Source organism: Borostomias antarcticus (genome assembly GCF_949987555.1).
Source record: "Borostomias antarcticus genome assembly, chromosome: 16".
In the NCBI taxonomy this organism is placed as follows: Eukaryota; Metazoa; Chordata; class Actinopteri; order Stomiiformes; family Stomiidae; genus Borostomias; species Borostomias antarcticus.
In genome coordinates, this window is record NC_140249.1 from 9,774,959 (window position 1) to 9,794,958 (window position 20,000).

The 20,000-nt window shown below is 51.4% G+C and overlaps 2 protein-coding genes across 3 annotated transcripts in view; one reads left to right on the plus strand and one right to left on the minus strand.

Moving 5' to 3' along the window:
- The window catches only part of znf839 (zinc finger protein 839), a 16,718-nt gene extending 1,106 nt beyond the window's left edge, over positions 1-15,612 (plus strand). The window contains exons 1-8 of the mRNA XM_084450768.1: positions 1-22; positions 203-1,168; positions 1,469-1,720; positions 2,242-2,334; positions 3,326-3,472; positions 3,572-3,682; positions 14,208-14,322; positions 14,498-15,612. The exon at positions 1-22 is cut by the window's left edge and continues 1,106 nt beyond it. Of these exons, the coding sequence (XP_084306894.1) occupies positions 1-22; positions 203-1,168; positions 1,469-1,720; positions 2,242-2,334; positions 3,326-3,472; positions 3,572-3,682; positions 14,208-14,322; positions 14,498-15,114 (2,323 nt within the window). The 3' untranslated portion in view covers positions 15,115-15,612. The remainder of the gene's footprint in view (positions 23-202; positions 1,169-1,468; positions 1,721-2,241; positions 2,335-3,325; positions 3,473-3,571; positions 3,683-14,207; positions 14,323-14,497) is intronic.
- Positions 15,613-16,854: 1,242 nt separating this feature from the next.
- cinp (cyclin dependent kinase 2 interacting protein) overlaps positions 16,855-20,000 on the minus strand; it is a 4,807-nt gene continuing 1,661 nt past the window's right edge. Inside the window, exons 3-6 of one of the 2 annotated variants that reach the window (XR_014630826.1) lie at positions 19,747-19,882; positions 19,106-19,235; positions 18,216-18,477; positions 16,855-18,031 (exon numbers count right to left, since the gene is read on the minus strand). Coding sequence is in view for 1 of the 2 variants with exons in the window: in XM_084450751.1 (XP_084306877.1) it covers positions 18,275-18,477; positions 19,106-19,235; positions 19,747-19,882 (469 nt within the window). In the remaining variant the exon portion in view is untranslated. Of the gene's footprint in view, positions 18,478-19,105; positions 19,236-19,746; positions 19,883-20,000 lie in introns of both variants that reach the window. The other variant, XM_084450751.1, reaches the window with a different exon arrangement.

The following is a 20,000-nucleotide window of genomic DNA, read 5'->3' on the forward strand; positions in this document are numbered from 1 at the left end:
CACCCGGCTCATACAGAAGAAGGTAAAGTACAACTTCTTGGCCTCCCAGAGTGTCTTGTCATCTGTGTTTGCATGAAATCACGCCCCCTTCAGTGACATGCAAGAATCGACTGGTTCAAACTACTTTTGGTAACCATTTATTGTTCTGAGATTCTCATGTTTTCTGAATCCAGAAGTTGTGTTCTGTGTTCTGCCCCCTCAGCCGGAGCCAATCAGAATCCAGGTCCAGATGCCTCCCAAGCAGGAAGTGAAGCCGCTGACCGCCGTGGCCATCCCTCAGCAGAAGACCCTGGCTGTCGGCCAGCCTCAGGTGAAGATCTCCACCAACGGCGGCGCCGGCGGCCCCCAGATCATCCACATCACGCCCATGGTGGGGCAGCAGCAGTACTTCCTGCAGCAGAACCCGGGCGAGCCCCCCATCCAGCTGCTGCTGCAGAGCTCCAGCCCCGTGGTGGGCAGCCTCGTCCCCGTCGTACACAAACTCCCCGGCGCCGCCCCAGCCCCCGCCAACGTCCAAGCCCCCACCGTGACTGTCCAGACCGCCGTTAAAACCCCCGGCAGGCCCCCTGCGGCCAACGCCACTGCCACCGCCACCAAGCCCGCCACTGCTCCAGCTGGCTCGTCGGCCCCCGCAGAGAAGGACAAGGAGAGACAGAAAGGGAAGACGAGAGCGAAGAAGCCTCTGAAGGTGAAGACGCGCTCGGGAAGGGTGTCCCGGCCGCCCAAGTACAAGGCCAAGGACTACAAGTTCATCAAGACCGAGGACCTGGCGGAGAGTCACCAGTCAGACTCGGACGACTACTCTGAGATGAGCGAGGAGGAGGAGGAGGAAGGCAGGAAGGGGGCGTCGTCCACCATGAGCTTCAGCCACAAGCAGAGGGCGCACAAGTGTCAGACGTGCGACAAGGCCTACATAGGACACGGGGGGCTGTCCCGACACTACAGACTAAACCCCACCCACGGGGACCCCCAGGACCCCGCCCCCGACCAGGAGCGGGCGGAGCCCCAGGCGGAGAGGCCGGCGACGGGGGAGGCGGAGGGCGGCGCGCGGGCGGAGGAGGAGGAGGAGAACGACTCCAGTCCCGCCGACAAGCCGTCGGGTTCCGAGAAGGAGGAGGAGCCTGTGACAGCCGCCACCTCGTCTACCACCGCTACCGCTCCACAGAAGGTTAGATGCCCGGTCTCTCTCCGGTCTCTCTCTGTCAAAACCTCTGCTGAAAAACGCCCGGTCTCTCTCTGTCAACCTCTACTGAAAAACATCTAGAATGACCGTTTGCTTCTGGAAGTGAGTGAGTGAGTGAGTGAGTGAGTGAGTGAGTGAGTGAGTGAGTGAGTGAGTGAGTGAGTGAGAGTGTGTGTGTGTGTGTGTGTGGGGTGAACGGAACCCTTGAGAAGTGTTGTTCCGATGCCGATGTCTGAATGCTGGTTTCCCTCACTGGCCCCTGCCTGACTTCCGCTGCCCACGCAGATGGACGCGTCTCCCCCCCAGACGGCTCAGGGGCCCGCCGGACTCCGCGGGGTCCAGCCCAGGCGCCCGGGCCGGCCCAGGGGCCGAGGCCGTGGGAGGGGCCGGGGTCGCGGGAGACCCAGGGGGCCCATACCCCCCAAGGTGGCGGTGGGCCTGCCGGTCAGGCGAGGAGGGCGTCGCGGCAGACCTCCGAAGCTAGGGGGCGCCAGCGCGGAGCAGCAGGCCCAGAGGAGGAGGGACCGGCTGAGAGAGGTAGTGAACATGACACCGCAGCCCCTGAGCTGCTACTGCTCTGTCTTTAACGCTTCCACACCTCTGACGCTGAACGTGGCTGTATGCAGAGAAATAGGGGGAAATTATTATTTAAATGTGCCTACAAATAACATAAAACAACTGAAATGATGTCTGCGCTACGTTACTAAGTGCAGCTGGCTGGAAGTCTGTATTGAACTGAACTTTTACGTTTTATTTACATCAACAGATGAGCCTCATGCATCATGTTTTCAGCCTCTGTTGTAATGGCTTGTAAGTGTTGTTAAGGAGAAGAACATTGTTTATTCGTCAGGCAGCAGTTTGACACACCAACACGCGTGCAATGTGCAGTGACACACGAGAACTCGCACGCGTGCTTTGTGCTCTGCGTTGAACCCCTCCATCCGGTGGTGTCAGTGGCGCCTGGGGACCAATCCTGGTCAGGGCAGGGATTGTGATTGTGTCCTAAGTGTGACCTGTGATTGTGTGTCCTAGGTGTGACCTGTGATTGTGTGTCCTAGGTGGTCCAGCAGTGTGACAGTGAGGAGCTGGTGGAGGTGGTGGCCCCACGCCTGGCCAAGGCCCTGAGTCTCTGGGACCTGCTCCTCATGAAGGTGAACCCGGGTGCTCCCAGCTGCTCTGTCTGGGGCACGGCTCTCAACATAGCAACATGTCAACATATTAGCCTGCTCATCAACATATTAGCCTGCTCATCAACATATTAGCCTGCTCATCAACATATTAGCCTGCTCATCAACATATTAGCCTGCTCATCATCATATTAGCCTGCTCATCAACATATTAGCCTGCTCATCAACATATTAGCCTGCTCATCATCATATTAGCCTGCTCATCAACATATTAGCCTGCTCATCAACATATTAGCCTGCTCATCAACATATTAGCCTGCTCATCAACATGCAGGACATCTGGATGTTTGGGGCTGGTACCAGAAGAAAAGAAAACAAACTACTTCTCTTAGAATGGTCAAATATTATTGTACCAATATGATGACACTGTCTTTGCTTGCATAGATTTAGATGAAGGTGTCCCATTATTAAACACCCATTAAACTCATGCATAGGCCCTCCAAAATATTATTCATTATACTTTAATATACAGAATATTAGACCAATGTCAAGTGAGTAAAAAAAAAAAAAAAAAATTTAACACCTTGAATTTTTTTCGGTGACCTTTATTTTGAAATTCCTTGAAAGAGAGCTACCGGGCATAAGTATCGTTTCACACTGCTTGAAGAGCAACTGGTAGTGTGCTGTGTCCTAATAAACTGCATAAATGTCAAAACTACAGCTTGTAGCATCCAAGTTTGTACTTGTATCTATGTGAAGCTAACCAGCTAGAATAGACTTAAAAGATCAGCTTTTGCGATCGGCCGATTTGGCGACCACCGATCGAGTCATTTAGAGTGAAAATCGACCGATTCAAATCAGTGGCCGGTCAATCAGAGCATCCCCTAGTGAAGGAGTTGGGTACCTCTTGATGTGCACGTTTGTACAGTTCTGGTTCTTGCTTACTGTCTGTGTGTTTGTGTTTGTGTTTGTGTGTGTGTGTTTGTGTGTGTGTGTTTGTGTGTGTGTGTGTCAGGTGGAGAAGGGGCGGCCAGCGAAGGCCCACTTTCCAGAGGTGTATGCTGAGTTTGAGCAGCTGCACAGTCAGGTGAAGAAGATGGCCCAGGAGTACATCTCCAACCCTCAGGGAGTCCACGCTGCACTGGAGGTCCACAACATGGAGGTGCCATCTCTCTCTCTTGGTCGCTCCCCCTCTCTGTCTTGGTCTCTGTCTCTCTATCTCTCTCTCCCCCTCCAAATATCAACCCTGTCTGTTCTTCAGGTTGCCAAGTCAATTGGCATCTTCGATGAGGTGAACAAGCTGAAGGTTTTGAATCCTGGTCAAGGGCAGAGTTCTACAAACCCAGCCAGCAAGAATGTCCGCTATATGGAGGTGAGCAAGCCTTCCCTAATGTTCCACTCTAAGTAAAGTAAAAAGTACAACTTTATTTATAGAGCGCTCTTCTCAGCACGAGTGCACAGAGTGCTTTACAGTGGAGAATTAATATAAACATACAATTCACATGTGCAAAAATCATGACAACATGGGGGGGGGGCTAGTTGGGCTACAGATGGCCAAAGGCCTGCCTGAACAGGTGAGTCTTCAAGAGTTTTTTTAAAAGAGTTCTCAGAAGTTGAGGCTCTCAGGTCCTGGGGTAGGGCATTCCAGAGCCTAGGGGCCGTAGCCCCAAAGGCTCGGTCACCCTTAGTCTTTAGCCTGATCCGAGGCACCACCAGGAGCCCCTGATCGGACGACTTCAGGGACCGGCTGGAGGAGTAGGGGTGGATGAGGTCGCAGATGTAGGCGGGGGCTTGTCCATGGAGGGCTCTGTAAGTGAACACCAGGACCTTGAAGTGGATCCTGAGGTGCACAGGGAGCCAGTGCAGGGAGGCCAGGATGGGGGTGATGTGGCACGATTTTTTGGCCCTGGTGAGCAGCCTGGCCGCGGCATTCTGGACCAGTTGCAACTGGTCCACAGATGCTTTGTTTAAGCAGGTGAACAAAGAGTTGCAATATTCCAAACTGGAGGATATAAAAGCATGGACAGACATTTCCAAATCACCATGAGCAACAATGGACGAAGTTTTGCGTTATTCCTCAGCATACTCAGTATGCAGTTATAACGTTCCACACTAGCAGTTAGTATGCAGTTATAACGTTCCACACTAGGGGCGGCGGTATAGCTCAGATGGTAGAGCGGATCGTTCAGTGATCGTAGGGTCGGTGGTTCGAATCCCGGCTCCTCAGTCCCGACTACCTGTCGGAAGTGTCCTTGGGCAAGACACTGAACCCCAAATTGCTCCCAATGAGCAGGCCAGCAACTTGCATGGCAGCTGCCGCCATTGGTGTGTGAATGGCCAGTGTAACAACTGGATGGGGAGCGCATTACAAATGCAGTACCTAGCACCTAGTACTGAGCTGTCCACTGATCACCATCTGGTGGTGAGCTGGTTTCGATGGCGGGGGAAGCTTCTGGACAGACCTGGAAAACCCAAGCGTGTAGTGAGGGTGAACTGGGATTGTCTAGAGGAAGAGCCTGTCCAGAGAGATTTCAATTGCCACCTCCGGCGGAGCTTCTCAGGCATCCCTGTGGAGGTTGGGGACATCAAGCATGAGTGGTCGGTGTTCAAAGCCTCCATTGCTGAAGCTGCGGCTGGGAGCTGAGGGCCATAGGTACCTCAAGGGGCGGTAACCCTCGGACACCGTGGTGGACAGCGGTGGTCAGGGAAGCCGTCCGACTGAAGAAGGAGGCCTTCCGGGATATGTTGGCCCGGGAGACTCCAGAAGCAGTTGCAGGGTCAGTTGCAGGGTATCGACTGGCCCGGAGGGCTGCGGCTTCGGCCGTGACCAAGGCAAAGCAGCGGGTGTGGGAGGAGTTCGGAGAAACCATGGAGAAGGACTTTCGGTCGGCACCAAAGTGTTTCTGGAAGACCATCAGACACCTCAGGAAGGGAAAGCGGGGGACCATCCAAGCTGTATACAGCAAGGAGGGGACACTGCTGACCTCAACTGAGGAGGTTGTTGAGCGTTGGAAGGAGCACTTTGAGGAACTCCTGAACCCGACTAAACCACCCTCTACGATCGAGGCAGAGCCGGAAGATGATGGGGGGGGTTGTCAATTTCCTTGGAGGAGGTCACTGAGGTAGTCAAACAACTCCACAGTGGCAGAGCCCCAGGGACTGATGAGATCCGTCCAGAAATGCTGAAGGCGCTGGGTGTTGAGGGGCTGTCTTGGTTGACACGCCTCTTTAACATTGCGTGGAAGTCTGGGTCAGTGCCAAAGGAGTGGCAGACTGGGGTGGTGGTCCCAATATTCAAAAAAGGGGACCAGATGGTGTGTGCCAATTATAGAGGCATCACATTACTCAGCCTCCCAGGGAAAGTCCAACTCCAAGGTGCTGGAAAGGAGGGTCCGGCCGATAGTCAAACCTCGGATCGAAGAGGAACAATGCGGATTACGTCCTGGTCGTGGAACCAGCGACCAGCTCTTCACTCTCGCGAGGATCTTGGAGGGGGCTTGGGAGTTTGCCCAACCTGTCTACATGTGTTTTGTGGACTTGGAGAAGGCTTATGACCGGGTCCCTCGAGAGGTCTTGTGGAGGGTTATGCGGGAGTATGGGGTACTTAGGGCCATCCAATCCCTGTACACCCAGAGCGAGAGCTGTGTCCTGGTCCTCGGCAGTAAGTCGTCTTCCTTTCCGGTGGGGGTTGGCCTCCGCCAGGGCTGCGCTTTGTCACCAATCCTGTTTGTGATTTTCATGGACAGGATATCGAGGCGTAGCCGTGGGGAGGTGGGTTTGCAGTTCGGTGAGCTGGGGATCGCGTCGCTGCTATTTGCAGATGATGTGGTCCTGATGGCATCATCTGCCTGCGACCTCCAGCACTCTCTGGATAGGTTCGCAACTGAGTGTGAAGCGGCTGGGATGAGAATCAGCACTTCTAAATCTGAGGCCATGGTTCTCAGCAGGAAACCGGTGGCCTGTCCGCTCCGAGTAGGAAATGAGTCCTTACCCCAAGTGAAGGAGTTCAAGTATCTGGGGGTTCACGAGTGAGGGAACCATGGAGAGGGAGTTTGGCCGGAGAATCGGAGCAGCAGGTGCGGTTCTGCAGTCGCTTTACCGCACTGTTGTGACGAAAAGAGAGCTGAGTCAAAAGGCAAAGCTCTCGATCTACCGGTCTATCTTCGTCCCCAACCTCACCTATGGTCATGAAGGATGGGTCATGACTGAAAGAATGAGATCACGGATACAAGCGGCCGAAATGAGTTTTCTCCGGAGGGTGGCTGGGGTCTCCCTGAGAGATCGGGTGAGAAGTTCAGTCATCCGGGACAGACTCGGGAGTAGAGCCGCTGCTCCTTTGCTCAGTTCAGTTCAAGGCTTTTATTGTCATGTGTATTTATAAAATACAATGAAATGCACTGTGCCCGGCGTCAAAAGGAGCCAGTTGAGGTGGTTCGGGCATCTAGTGAGGATGCCTCCTGGGCCCAGGACTAGGTGGCGGGACTACATCTCCACACTGGCCTGTGAGCGGCTAAAGATTCCCCAGGCAGAATTGGTTGATGCTGCTAGGGAAAGGGATGTCTGGGGCCCCCTGCTGGAGCTGCTGCCTCCACGACCCGACCCCGGATAAGCGGATGAAGATGGATGGATGGATGGTCCAAGTGCATAGCTTGATCACAGAAGACACCCAGGTTTCTAACAGAGGGCCTAACATTTCCCTTGAGCGACCCCATGTGAGCTGTAGCGGCAGTCTTGTCATTCGCAACGACCAGCACTTCAGTCTTGGAGGCGTTCAATTGCAGGAAGTTATCCGCCATCCATTGGTCAATGGCCGATAGACAGTCATGTAGGATGCTGAGTCCCTCGACTTAAGAGAGAACTGGAGTTGGATGTCGTCAGCATACAGATGATATTTGACACCCTTGAATGTACTGATGAGAAGACCGAGGGGGAGCATGTATAGGGCAAACAGAGTTGGTGCCAGCACGGATCCCTGTGGCACACCACACGACAAGGGATGGGTGTCAGATTTAAAGGGACCAACAGCCACAGAGAAACTTCTCTCTCTGAGGTAGGAGGCAAACCAACTAAGAGCACTCCCTGTGATGCCCACCCAGTCCCTGAGCCTATCCAGCAGGATGCCGTGGTCCACCGTGTCCAACGCTGCGCTGAGGTCTAGCAGGACCAGGACGGAGCATTCGCCATCATAATGTCATTGGAGACTCTGAGAAGGGCAGTTTCCGTGGAATGTTGCTTGCGGAACCCGGATTGAAATTTGTCTGAGATGTTATGGTTGGTTAGATAGGTGGCGAGCTGGTTTGCCACCACTTTCTCCAGCACCTTCGAGACAAAGGACAGCTTAGAGATGGGCCTGTTGTTGTTTGGTAGGGACCGGTCCAGATTGGGCTTCCTGAGCAGCGGCTGAACAACCGCTTGCTTAAAAAGGGCTGGAAACGTACCTGAGGCTAGGGACCTATTTATGATGGTGAGACGGCTGGGGCCCACAGAGGTCATAACTTCCTTCAGCATCGACGATCATAAAATGTCTTAGAGGGCTTGAGGAAGGTTTCATGGAGCTCACCAAGACTGTTAGGTCCTTTAGGGAGATGCAAGATGCTCAGAGCTGAATCCCTGACTTGACAGAGAGGGATAGAGGAGGGGGAGGAGGGAGGGGCGATGCTAGCCCTCACACCAGCAACTTTGTTTATAAAAAAACTGGAGAAAAAGATTGCAGTCTTCATTAGAAAGGATAGGTGCAGATGGGAGAGGGGGGCTAACAATACTATTTATAGTACTAAACAATACTCTAGGGTTGTGGTTGGTGGAGGATATTAGGTTGGCAAAATATGCGGGCAGTGGCTAGTTTCAGTGCAAAACTAGAATGGAGAAGTAAGACGCCTCCTTCCCTCCACTAGTTTGGGGGTCCACCTTGGGCAAGTGGTAGTCCCCACTAGCCCCCCTACCTGGGGTTACAGGTAAGAATCCCTGATGAAAGAACAACTAAAAGGAAGAGAAACCCGGCCCCGGAGGAAGCCCACGCACAGCACTGGCGCCGGAACCAATCTCCTGGATAGGGGTTGGACCCTGTTCTTCTCCGGAGTTGCTCACGGTATGAGGCGTAAGGCAGGTGTGGCTATACTAGCTAGCCCTCAGCTGAGCGCCTCTGTGCTGGAGTTCACCCCAGTGGACGAGAGGGTTGACTCCCTGCGCCTTAGGACTGTGGGGGGGGGGGGGGGGGGACTCTGACTGTGGTTTGTGCTTATGCACCGAACAGCAGTTCAGAGTACTCAGCCTTCCTGCAGACCCTGAGTGGAGTCCTATTTGGGGCTCTTCAGGGGACTCCACTGTCCTATTGGGGGACTTCAATGCACACGTGGGTAATGATGGAGAAACTTGGAGGGGTGTGATTGGGAGGCATGGCCACCACGATCTGAACCCGAGTGGTGTTTTGTTGTTGGACTTCTGTGCTAGTCACGATTTGTCCATAACAAACACCATGTTCGAACACAAGGATGCCCACAAGTACACCTGGCATCAGAACACCTTAGGCCGAAGGTCGATGATCGATTTCGTTATCGTATCATCTGATCTGAGGCCATGTGTTTTGGACACTTGGGTAAAGAGAGGGGCAGAGCTGTTCTTCTTCTTCTCCCCAAACAAATGCCTTTTTGGCGGCCTAAACATCGATGAAAACGGATGAAACTTTGCAGATACGTCAGTCCCGGTGAAAAATTTGATAATTCATGGGTGACGGAAATAGGCGTGGCAAAACAGCTCAAGAGCGCCCCCTGGAAAATTTAAAATGGCGAGCCCCACCTTTCAGTTTGATGTAGGCGAACGAAATTCGGAGGGCATATGTATTTCATCAAGACACACTAAAATGTCTCTTGGAGCTATACCCAACATGCAACAGGAAGTCCGCCATTTTGCTCTTAATATGCCATTTTCCCCTTGTTTTTACCATTTCCATGCCTCGTACTTTAACGAACTCCTCCTACAGATTTCATCCGATCAACTTCATATTCGGTCAGCTTCATCTTAAGACCTTTGAGATCAAAAGTTATCAAAAAAATTTAGTTTTCACCGAACACCCTTGCCGTGGCGCCCCGCCAAAGTTTGACATTTCGCCATAAAACACGAAGTCCTTATAACTTCTCCATGCATTATCCAATTTGTCCCATATATCTCACGCTTCATGACGGTTCTGTCCTGAACACATCTGTGTGTCAGTATTGCGTCATACTTATAGCGCCACCTATTGGCGAAATAGGAAGTCCTCATAACTCCTACATACATTATCCGATTTACACCAAATTGCTCACACTTCATGAAGGTCGCATCCTGAACACATCTTTACATCGGTATTTAGTCACACTTACAGCGCCACCTACTGGTGAAACAGTAAGTCCTCATAACTCCTCCATACATTATCCAATTTGTCCGATATATCTCACGCTTCATGACGGTTCTGTCCTGAACACATCTATGTGTCAGTATTGCGGCATACTTATAGCGCCACCTATTGGTGAAACAGGAAGTCCTCATAACTCCTCTAAACATTATCCAATTTGTCCGATATATCTCACGCTTCATGACGGTTCTGTCCTGAACACATCTATGTGTCAGTATTGCGTCATACTTATAGCGCCACCTATTGGTGAAACAGAAGTCCTCATAACTCCTGCATACATCATCCGATTTGCACCAAATTGCTGACGCTTCATGAAGGTCACCTTCTGAACACATCTATGCGTCGGTATTGAGTCACACTTACAGCGCCACCTACTGGTGAAACAGGAAGTACTCATAACTCCTACATATGTTATCCGATTTACTCCAAATTGCTCATGCTTGATGAAGGTCGCATCTTGAACACTTTTGTAAGTCAGTATTGCGTCATACCTACAGCGCCACCTACTGGTGAAACAGGAAGTTTCATCAAGGTACCGTCCTGAACACATCTATGCTTCGGTATTGAGTCACGCTTAGAGCGCCACCTACTGGTGACAGGAAGTTTCTCTCAGTACTGGTCACCGAAATAGCACAGCCTTTAACGGCGCCACACCCCGACACGCGTGAGGTGCGAGTGCCCGCTCAATGCTGCTCGCAGCCCTAGTTATTATTATTAGGGCCCGAGCACTGGTGGTGCGAGGCCCTATTGAAACTCGAAGGATTATTATTATTCTCCTTCTCCTTCTTCTCCCCAAACAAATGCCTTTTTGGCGGCCTAAACATCAATGAAAACGCACGAAACTTTGCAGATACGTCAGTCCCGGTGAAACTTAGATATTTCATGGGTGACGGAAATGGGCGTGGCAAAACGGCTCAAGAGCGCCCCCTGGAAATTTTTAAATGGCGAGCCCCACCTTTCAGTTTGATGTAGGCGAACGAAATTCGGAGGGCATATGTATTTCATCGAGACACACTAAAATGTCTCTTGGAGCTATACCCAACATGCAACAGGAAGGCCGCCATTTTGCTCTTAATGTGCCATTTTGTCCTTGTTTTGACCATTTCCATGCCTCGTACTTCAACGAACTCCTCCTACAGATTTCATCCGATCGACTTCATATTCGGTCAGCTTCATCTTAAGACCTTTGTGATCAAAAGTTATAAAAAAAATTGAGTTTTCACCACACACCCTTGCCGTGGCGCCCCGCCAAAGTTTGACATTTCGCCATAAAACACGAAGTCCTCATAACTCCTCCATACATTATCCGATTTGTCCGATATATCTCACGCTTCATGACGGTTCTGTCCTGAACACATCTATGTGTCAGTATTGCGTCATACTTATAGCGCCACCTATTGGTGAAACAGGAAGTGCTCATAACTCCTGCATACATCATCCGATTTGCACCAAATTGTTGACGCTTCATGAAGGTCACCTTCTGAACGCATCTATGCGTCTGTATTGAGTCACACTTACAGCGCCACCTACTGGTGAAACAGGAAGTACTCATTACTCCTACATATGTTATCCGATTTACTCCAAATTGCTCATGCTTGATGAAGGTCGCATCTTGAACACTTCTGTAAGTCAGTATTGCGTCATACCTACAGCGCCACCTACTGGTGAAACAGGAAGTCCTCATAACTCCTACATACGTTATCCGATTTACTCCAAATTGCTCAGGGTTGATGAAGGTCGGATCCTGAACACATCTGTGCGTCAGCATTGAGTCATAATTATAGCGCCACCTACTGCTTACAGGAAGTCCTCATAACTCCTACATACTTTGTCCGATTTACACAACATTTCTCACGCTTCATCAAGGTACCGTCCTGTACACATCTATGTGTCGGTATTGAGTCACCCTTAGAGCGCCACCCACTGGTGACAGGAAGTTTCTCTCAGCACAGGACACCGAAATAGCACACCCTTTAACGGCGCCGCACCCCGACACTCGTGGGGTGCGAGGGCCCGCTCACTGCTGCTCGCAGCCCTAGTTGCACTTGTAATTCTATGAAGGTATTGAACCAGAGAGCACACTACTGTTTGACCATATGTAATATATTTTTTGTTTTGTATTGATTATCATCTTATGTTCAATAAACATAAAAGTAAACTTGAATGAGTCTCATTGAGTGACATGCTATGCTTGCATTGTAGTACAGCGGGATCCCCTAACCATCGCTTATATTTATAGTTTTTCCGGTCTTAAATTCCATTCAAGGTGGCTTTAAAAAGGTCTTAAAAAGTCTTAAATTTAACTTGCTGAAACCTGCAGAAACCCTGAAATTACATCCGGTACCTTTAATACAACAAAATATTTGTTATGCGGTCACATGTATGTGGAGTATTTTACAACGGCTTCCAGCCAATCAGAATCAAGGACCGGAACTACCAGGCCTGGGTGAATACTCGATTCTGATTGGCTGGAGGGGTGTGCATTATTTCTCAACAGATGCACGGCTAGAGCCTCATCACAGTTTTCACAAATCACAAATTAATGCGCTTTGTTTCCCCTCAGCATTACAATGAAACATCCTTTTGATCTTGGCTCTACGACTAAATATGTCACTTCAGTACGTATTAATATTTTTTCAGGCGAGAAAGTAACCATATAGATTCTCACTGTGGTCAGTTTCTAATTATATGCCATTACATTTTGTGCGTGGCTGTAAGCCAGCACACCATAGATGGCATTTGTTGGGTTATCAATCCCTCCATCCCGTTGTTGACCTGCATTTCTATGTTGCCACCACAAGAGGCAGTAGTCCCAGCACACCAAAATAAATACACTGTAACACTGCACTGTCAAGTTCCTCGGTAGTGTAGTGGATAAAGCATCCGCCTCCCATGTGGAAGGTTAGGGGTTCAAGACCCCGGTGGGGAAGATTTTGGGACGCAATACCCACACCCTCTGCTAGCCTGTGGGCCTATTTCTACCTTTACTTTCGGCCTTTCCATCCCTCTCCCTCCCTCATTTCACTCTCCTTTCCCCTTTTTTTGGAAGTACGGGAGAGATTCCATAGGAACAAAGACACTTTCAAGTTCCTCGGTAATGTAGTGGATAAAGTGTCTAACTCCCATGCGGAAGATAATGGGTTCAATTCCCAGTTGAGCACCCGCCTGTTTGATTTTTAACTTTAGCCACGACCTTTCTTCCTCTTCTCTCTGCCCCCTTTGACCACCTACAGTATAGGTGTCTCAGTAATTACCCATTGTATATTAGGCTATACTTTGCATGTATTTACCAGGTAAATGTTTGGTAATTGGGGGACTATGAAAGGAAGGGTTATCCAAAAAATGTTCAGAGTAAGTTAATTTAGCAATAAATGGCCTAGGGCCAATGGGCCTAGGATATAGACAATAAACTACCGGTGGAATGGTGGTGGAGCAATAGCGGGAGCATTTCCGATTACTAGCGGACCGCTGTCCCTCACGCTGATAATAAGCCAGATTATTAACCAGTCCGCTTGCCATTCGATGTGCAAATGGCCAGGAACCTGCCAGCGGATTCTGCCGGAGGTCCGCCAGCTCGTCCATCGGGGACCCGCTGTAGGTCCGCTATCCTTGTGTTATATTTCGCCGGAGGTCCGCCAACTCATCCATCGGGGACCCGCTGTAGGTCCGCTAGCCTTGTGTTATCTGGGTTTATCCCTTACCTTTGTCCAGAAACAGAAGTTGAACCAATTGCAGCAAAATAGTTAACATTACAGGAATCATCAGTGTAACTGCTTTAGCCACTGACCGCTACCATTAATGTTATGGAAACTGCTGCAAAGTTGTTGTGAGCTCATGAGCTAACTGGCTATCCTGCTCTTATTGTGCTGGATTAGCATTGGAAGCATTGGAACTGATGTGTCCAAGCGACCAGACCTATCTTAATTTATCAGACATTATTTCATGTCATTTCAATTCACAGCTATTTCAGTGGCATGACTAGCTTCTGTCCTACGAGTCCTGAACAGAAACAAGCCAGCCACGCACATAAGCCAGGCTGGACCTGGCCTGGTTTGGAGTTCCCTGTCTGGCAGAGTTTGAGTCTGTTGGTCCACTTCAGCCGAGTGCGCTTGCATCAGACACCATGTTCTCCTGCGATTACACAGGATTATTCTTTTGCGACTATTCTTTTTCTAAGACAGAGATGGAAATACATATATGTATGTTAAGAGTATTGTTGGGTGGAGGCATTTAGCTGCTACGCGGTTTTTCTAGTTGTCTTTGGAAGTGGCCATGGTATAAGGGGTATACTAGGTTTCGCCTCATGGGGTTATTCGCCTCCGCGTCGTGCATTATTCTTCAATAACGGCACACCTCGTCGTGTATTATCCCTTACTTATACAACAGCTAGTTCCTACCGCACATTGTGATTGGCCAAGACGCACTCGGAGCCGTGCCAATAACCACCATATACCAACGGGCAACGGTCTAGTGATTGTCTGACGGACTAGCGGCTCTTTCCCTCCAGAACTCCAAGATGCTCCCTCCATCCAAGAGGTTCAAGATGGAGAACAGGACAGGAGAGCTGAACAGCGGCTCCATCCACCAGAACGGGATAGAGAAGAGCGCTGACAGCACCAGAGGTACGTTATGTGTGCTACTCTAAGATGGTGGAGTCTTACCTTTCAGATGGGCTATAGATTCATAGATGTTCTATATATTGTAGCACACATTCCCCTTAACTAGTGTATAGATGATTTGAGCGTCTGTAGGTCAGTCAATCCCCTCTCCTCCGCTCCTGTCCCTGTTCCGTGTCAGGGTCCAGCCCTCTGAAGGCTCAGAGCGTGTCAGGGTCCAGCAGCCTGAAGGTGTGTTCGGTGTCCGTCTCTCCTCTGGTGGTGGCATCAGGCTCCAAACCCCCCACAGCGACTACGACTCCCCCCCCGAAACAGCCGCCCCCCCCGTCCTCCGACCCCCCGGTCATCCCCGCGCAGCTGCCTGGCACGGGGCCTGACGAGGCCATGGACATCGGGGGCCCTGAGCCCTGCGAGGTCCTCAGCACCAGCGACATCGCTGAACAGATGAAGGAGCTGGAGAAGGCTCTGGCCACGGACCCGGGAGCCCCCCGGCCGGCTCCGCCCGCCCCGGCCCCCACCCAGCCCCTGGCCGCCTCCACGCAGACCGGGCAGGGCGTTCCGTCCCTGGGCAGCTCCGTGGTGCAGGAGGGCCAGGAGATCTACATCCAGACGGAGGGCCTGACCATGCAGCTGGCTGAGAGCTCCGAGGGCGAGGCCGGCTCCGAGCGCATCGTCATCGTCAACGGGCCAGACGGCACCACCATGCACATCCGCGCGCCAGAGGGCGTCCCGCTGGAGGCCGTGCACGCCCTGCTGGGCATCGAGGCAGAGGCCGCCAAGACCACGCAACCGCAGTGACCTGCAACTCTGACCCAAGAGACACTCTCTTACCCGCCTCCCAACCAACACCCTGACCCAACACTGATACCCGCCTCCCAACCAACACCCCGACACCCTCATACCACCTCCCAACCAACACCCCGACACCCTCATATCACCTCCCAACTAACACCCCGACACCCTCATACCACCTCCCAACCAAAACCCCGACACCCTGACACCACCTCCCAACCAACACCCCGACACCCTCATACCACTTCCCAACCAACACCCTGACCCAACACTCTGATATCCACCTCCCAACCACCAACCAACACTCATACCCACCTCCCAACCAACACCCCGACACTCTCATACCACCTCCCAACCAACACCCTGACCCAACACTCTTAATACCCACCTCCCAACCAACACCCTGACCCAACACTCTTAATACCCACCTCCCAACAAACACCTGACCCAGCGCAGACTTTGGCCCCCGTAGGAATAATCTGCCCTCCTGCATGAGTGCCCTGATGGGGGAGGGGTCATGTGATCCAGGGTGTGGAGGGGCGGGGCCAGCATGCTGGGGGAGGGGTCATGTGATCCAGGGTGTGGAGGGGCGGGGCCAGCATGCTGGGGGAGGGGTCATGTCTGATCCAGGGTGTGGAGGGGCGGGGTCAGCAGCACTTACCATCACCGTGTTAATGTTCCACGACCGGCGGGATTTTTATTGTTTCTCAGTATTCTTTGTAAATTTGTAAACGTTATTTTCGATGTGGTTTTTTCATATTTAGACACACAAATAGCCCTTCCTTAAAAAAAAAAGTGCTTAGTTGTTTGTGATATGTTTATATGTAGATAAATATCAAAGGCAGTTGGAAAAAAAAAAGTTGCACTATTTTATTACTTTTTATATATTGGGGCGTAACATTTTCCAAGCATAAGGAGGTTTGTAATAATACCATAGGAAATAATGCTATGAGGGGAACACCCGGAAGATGTGGTGGTTTAACTCATTTCCATGTGACAGTTGTTGATTAGTGCAGTGAGACCATTTCATGACCTGGGCTGTACAGTTGAACTCATTTTCCTCTAAATAAAGGATGTGAGAAAGACTGTCCCTGCATCTGTCCCTCTCTGAGAACACCAGCAGTCAAAAGACTGTCCCTGCATCTGTCCCTCTCTGAGAACACCAGCAGTCAAAAGACTGTCCCTGCATCTGTCCCTCTCTGAGAACACCAGCAGTCAAAAGACTGTCCCTGCATCTGTCCCTCTCTGAGAACACCAGCAGTCAAAAGACTGTCCCTGCATCCGTCCCTCTCTGAGAACCTCAGCAGTCAAAGACTGTCCCTGCATCTGTCCCTCTCTGAGAACACCAGCAGTCAAAAGACTGTCCCTGCATCTGTCCCTCTCTGAGAACACCAGCAGCCAAAAGACTGTCCCTGCATCTGTCCCTCTCTGAGAACACCAGCAGTCAAAAGACTGTCCCTGCATCCGTCCCTCTCTGAGAACCTCAGCAGTCAAAGACTGTCCCTGCATCTGTCCCTCTCTGAGAACACCAGCAGTCAAAAGACTGTCCCTGCATCCGTCCCTCTCTGAGAACCCCAGCAGTCAAAAGACTGTCCCTGCATCCGTCCCTCTCCGAGAACCCCAGCAGTCAGGACCCCGAGGGACCCCCGCGTCTCGCCAGGTCTGAGGCGCCCACCCCTGCTGCCTGTTCAGGTGCATCTGCTGAAATCACTGTCACATTCTTAGTATTACATGTACTATACAATGCCTTTAAATACAACGTTTAATACAAAAAAATGCTTTACACATTGTACAAAAGTAACAATCCATCCCTGTGTGGCTGGTTCACAGAGGCGTGCAGTGTAGCTGTATTCAGGGGGTGCGTGTTGGAAACTCCTGCTGGAGTATTTACTGTCAATGAGATGACTTAGAATCTGAGGAGATTAGTTTTAGGTCCTTCTATGACTGTGTGATGACTATCGGAGGGGTTAGTTTTAGGTCCTTCTTTGAATGTGTGAGGACCATCGGAGGGGTTAGTTTTAGGTCCTCCTTTGACTGATGACTATCGGAGGGGTTAGTTTGAGGTCCTTTGACTGATGACTATCGGAGGGGTTAGTTTTAAGTCCTATGACTGTGATGACTATCGGAGGGGTTAGTTTTAGGTTCTTCTTTGACTGTGTGATGACTATCGGAGGGGTTAGTTTTAGGTCCTCCTTTGACTGTGTGATGACGATTGGAGGGGTTAGTTTGAGGTCCTCCTCTGACTGATGATTATCGGAGGGGTTAGTTTTAGGTTCTTCTTTGACTGTGTGATGACTATCGGAGGGGTTAGTTTTTAATCCACACTCCAGACCATTGTGGGGTGGTGATGCACCCGATACCAGAAGCAGCAGCAGCCTAGCTGATCACGGAGCTCTCTCTGTGGCTGCATTCCAAATTGCATACTTCCATACTATATAGTATGCCAAAAAAGGATGTAGTACGTTCCAATACGTAGTATGCCACATGCAGTATGGCAAAAGTACCAGGATGTTCTATTACATCCAGTCGTATTTTGCAGTATGCAAGCCAGCACACTTTTCTGGCTATTCTGCCCGCAGTCCTGTGCTCAGCGGAAATGACATCACATGTGTGAGTCGCACCAGAGGCGTTCTGATGAATCCCAGCTGTGGACGAATGTCATTTCATGGACAGCAGCGGATGTGGTCAAATTTGAAGGCGCAATGTTATGACAAGGTAGTATGTCCTAATTGGATGCATACTGCTTGCAAAGTACATACTTTCTAGGGGCAGCTGTAGTACGTACTGGTAGTAAAGAGAAGTATGCGATTCAGAACGCAATCTGGTCTCTTAACAGACTAGCAGGGTCTGTGTCTGGTCTCTCTAGCAGCCTAGCTGGGTCTGTGTCTGGTCTACAGCCTAGCTTGGTCTGTGTCTGGTCTCTCTAGCAGCCTAGCTGGGTCTGTGTCTGGTCTACAGTCTAGCTGGGTCTGTGTCTGGTCTCTCTAGCAGCCTAGCTGGGTCTGTGTCCGGTCTACACCAGTCTAGCTGGGTCTGTGTCTGGTCTACAGCCTAGCTGGGTCTGTGTCCGGTCTACACCAGTCTAGCTGGGTCTGTGTCCGGTCTACAGCCTAGCTGGGTCTGTGTCTGGTCTACAGCCTAGCTGGGTCTGTGTCTGGTCTCCAGCCTAGCTGGGTCTGTGTCCGGTCTCCAGCAGAAGGCCCTCCAGCAGCAGGCGGAGGTTGTCGTCCAGGTAGGGCTGGTGGAGCCAGCAGGACAGGTGCACCATGGAGAGGTGGTGACTGCGGGTGTGGGCCAGGTCCTGGAGGATGGCCCGCTTCAGACGCAGCTCCTGACCGTAGGCCTCCAGCAGTCTGGACGACACGGCCACTGAGGGGGGAGAGAGAGGTTTACTACCCCGGCATGGAGGACGTTCCACCAGCTGTGAGACGGCCAGCGACGCCCCTCTGATGTCAGGGTTCCAGCCACCTCACCAGATCAGATCTGAAACACGTCCGGGACTCTCCAAGAACATCACGCCAGTCTGACCTCATCAGCAGTCGTCAGCACGGCTCGCGTAGCGTGTGTTTATGACATCACATCGATTCACGACAGGCTGGTAAAACCTGAGGGGCTCCCCTGTTGGGAGTGTGTAGTGTTGATCTGTGAGCAGGGAACCGGGCCCAGAGGTCTACTGGGGGGGGGACAGGCAGGGGAGAGGACAGGCAGGGGAGAGGACAGGCAGGGGAGAGGACAGGGGACAGGACAGGCAGGGGAGAGGACAGGGGACAGGACAGGCAGGGGAGAGGACAGGGGACAGGCAGGGGAGAGGACAGGGGACAGGCAGGGCAGAGGACAGGCAGGGGAGAGGACAGGCAGAGAACAGGCAGGGCAGAGGACAGGCAGGGGACAGGACAGGCAGGGGACAGGACAGGCAGGGGAGAGGATAGGCATGGGACAGGACAGGCAGGGGAGAGGACAGGCAGGGGACAGGACAAGCAGAGGACAGGCCTCTTACCAAACCGTGCGGTGGGCCAGGTGTGGAACAGCGGCGTGGGTCTGCCTGAAGAGCCGTACTGGAACATCTCCAGGTCCACCACGCCAATCTCTGAACACACCAGCTTCTCCATCCTAGACACCACACGGCTCTGGGGGAGTGGACACCATCTGTCAACGCTGACTCACGTTAATCACATAGATGCCATGACCCTGGTCTGGTCTGGCTGGTAGAATGAGGAAGTTGACTCCAATGTTAAAAGATCACTATGAAAATACCACTTCAAGAACCTAAATAGTCAAAATAACAGGCAGAATACACTATTAGAATTACAAATACATTAATCACTGCCGTTGTTGACAGAGTTTGTAATTTGTAATGTAGTTTGTAATGAGTTTGTAATTCTAATAGTGTATTGTACCTGTTCTCGGTTCTTGAAGTAGTATTTTCATAGTGATCTTTGAACAGTGGGGTCAACAGGGTCGTCTTCGTTCTACCAGGCAGACGAGGGACATGGCGTCTGGGTGGTTCAGGAGAACGGAACTGGTCTTCAGCCCTGAACACACTCCATATGCAGCCTAGTCTAGGCGTAAACAGCCCTGTAACATGACCTATGACGGTCTCACCCTTCTGTCCACCTCCGGACATAAATATATCCTCACCATGCTGTCCACCACGGCCAGCAGCCTGGCACACTCGTCCTCCAGCTCCCTGCTGCGTCCTGCTGTCCTCTCAGAGCCGGGGCTGATGGGACTGTCATGGTCCTCCAGCACCATGTGACTGCTCTCCATCTGGGACCTGGATTCAAGCACAGAGGGGCAGGGACACAAGTTCAGCCTGATAACATCTTCAACAGCTCTGGGAGGATTTATAACTACTTGACCACACTGTGGATTCATACAGTAGCATGGCCTGT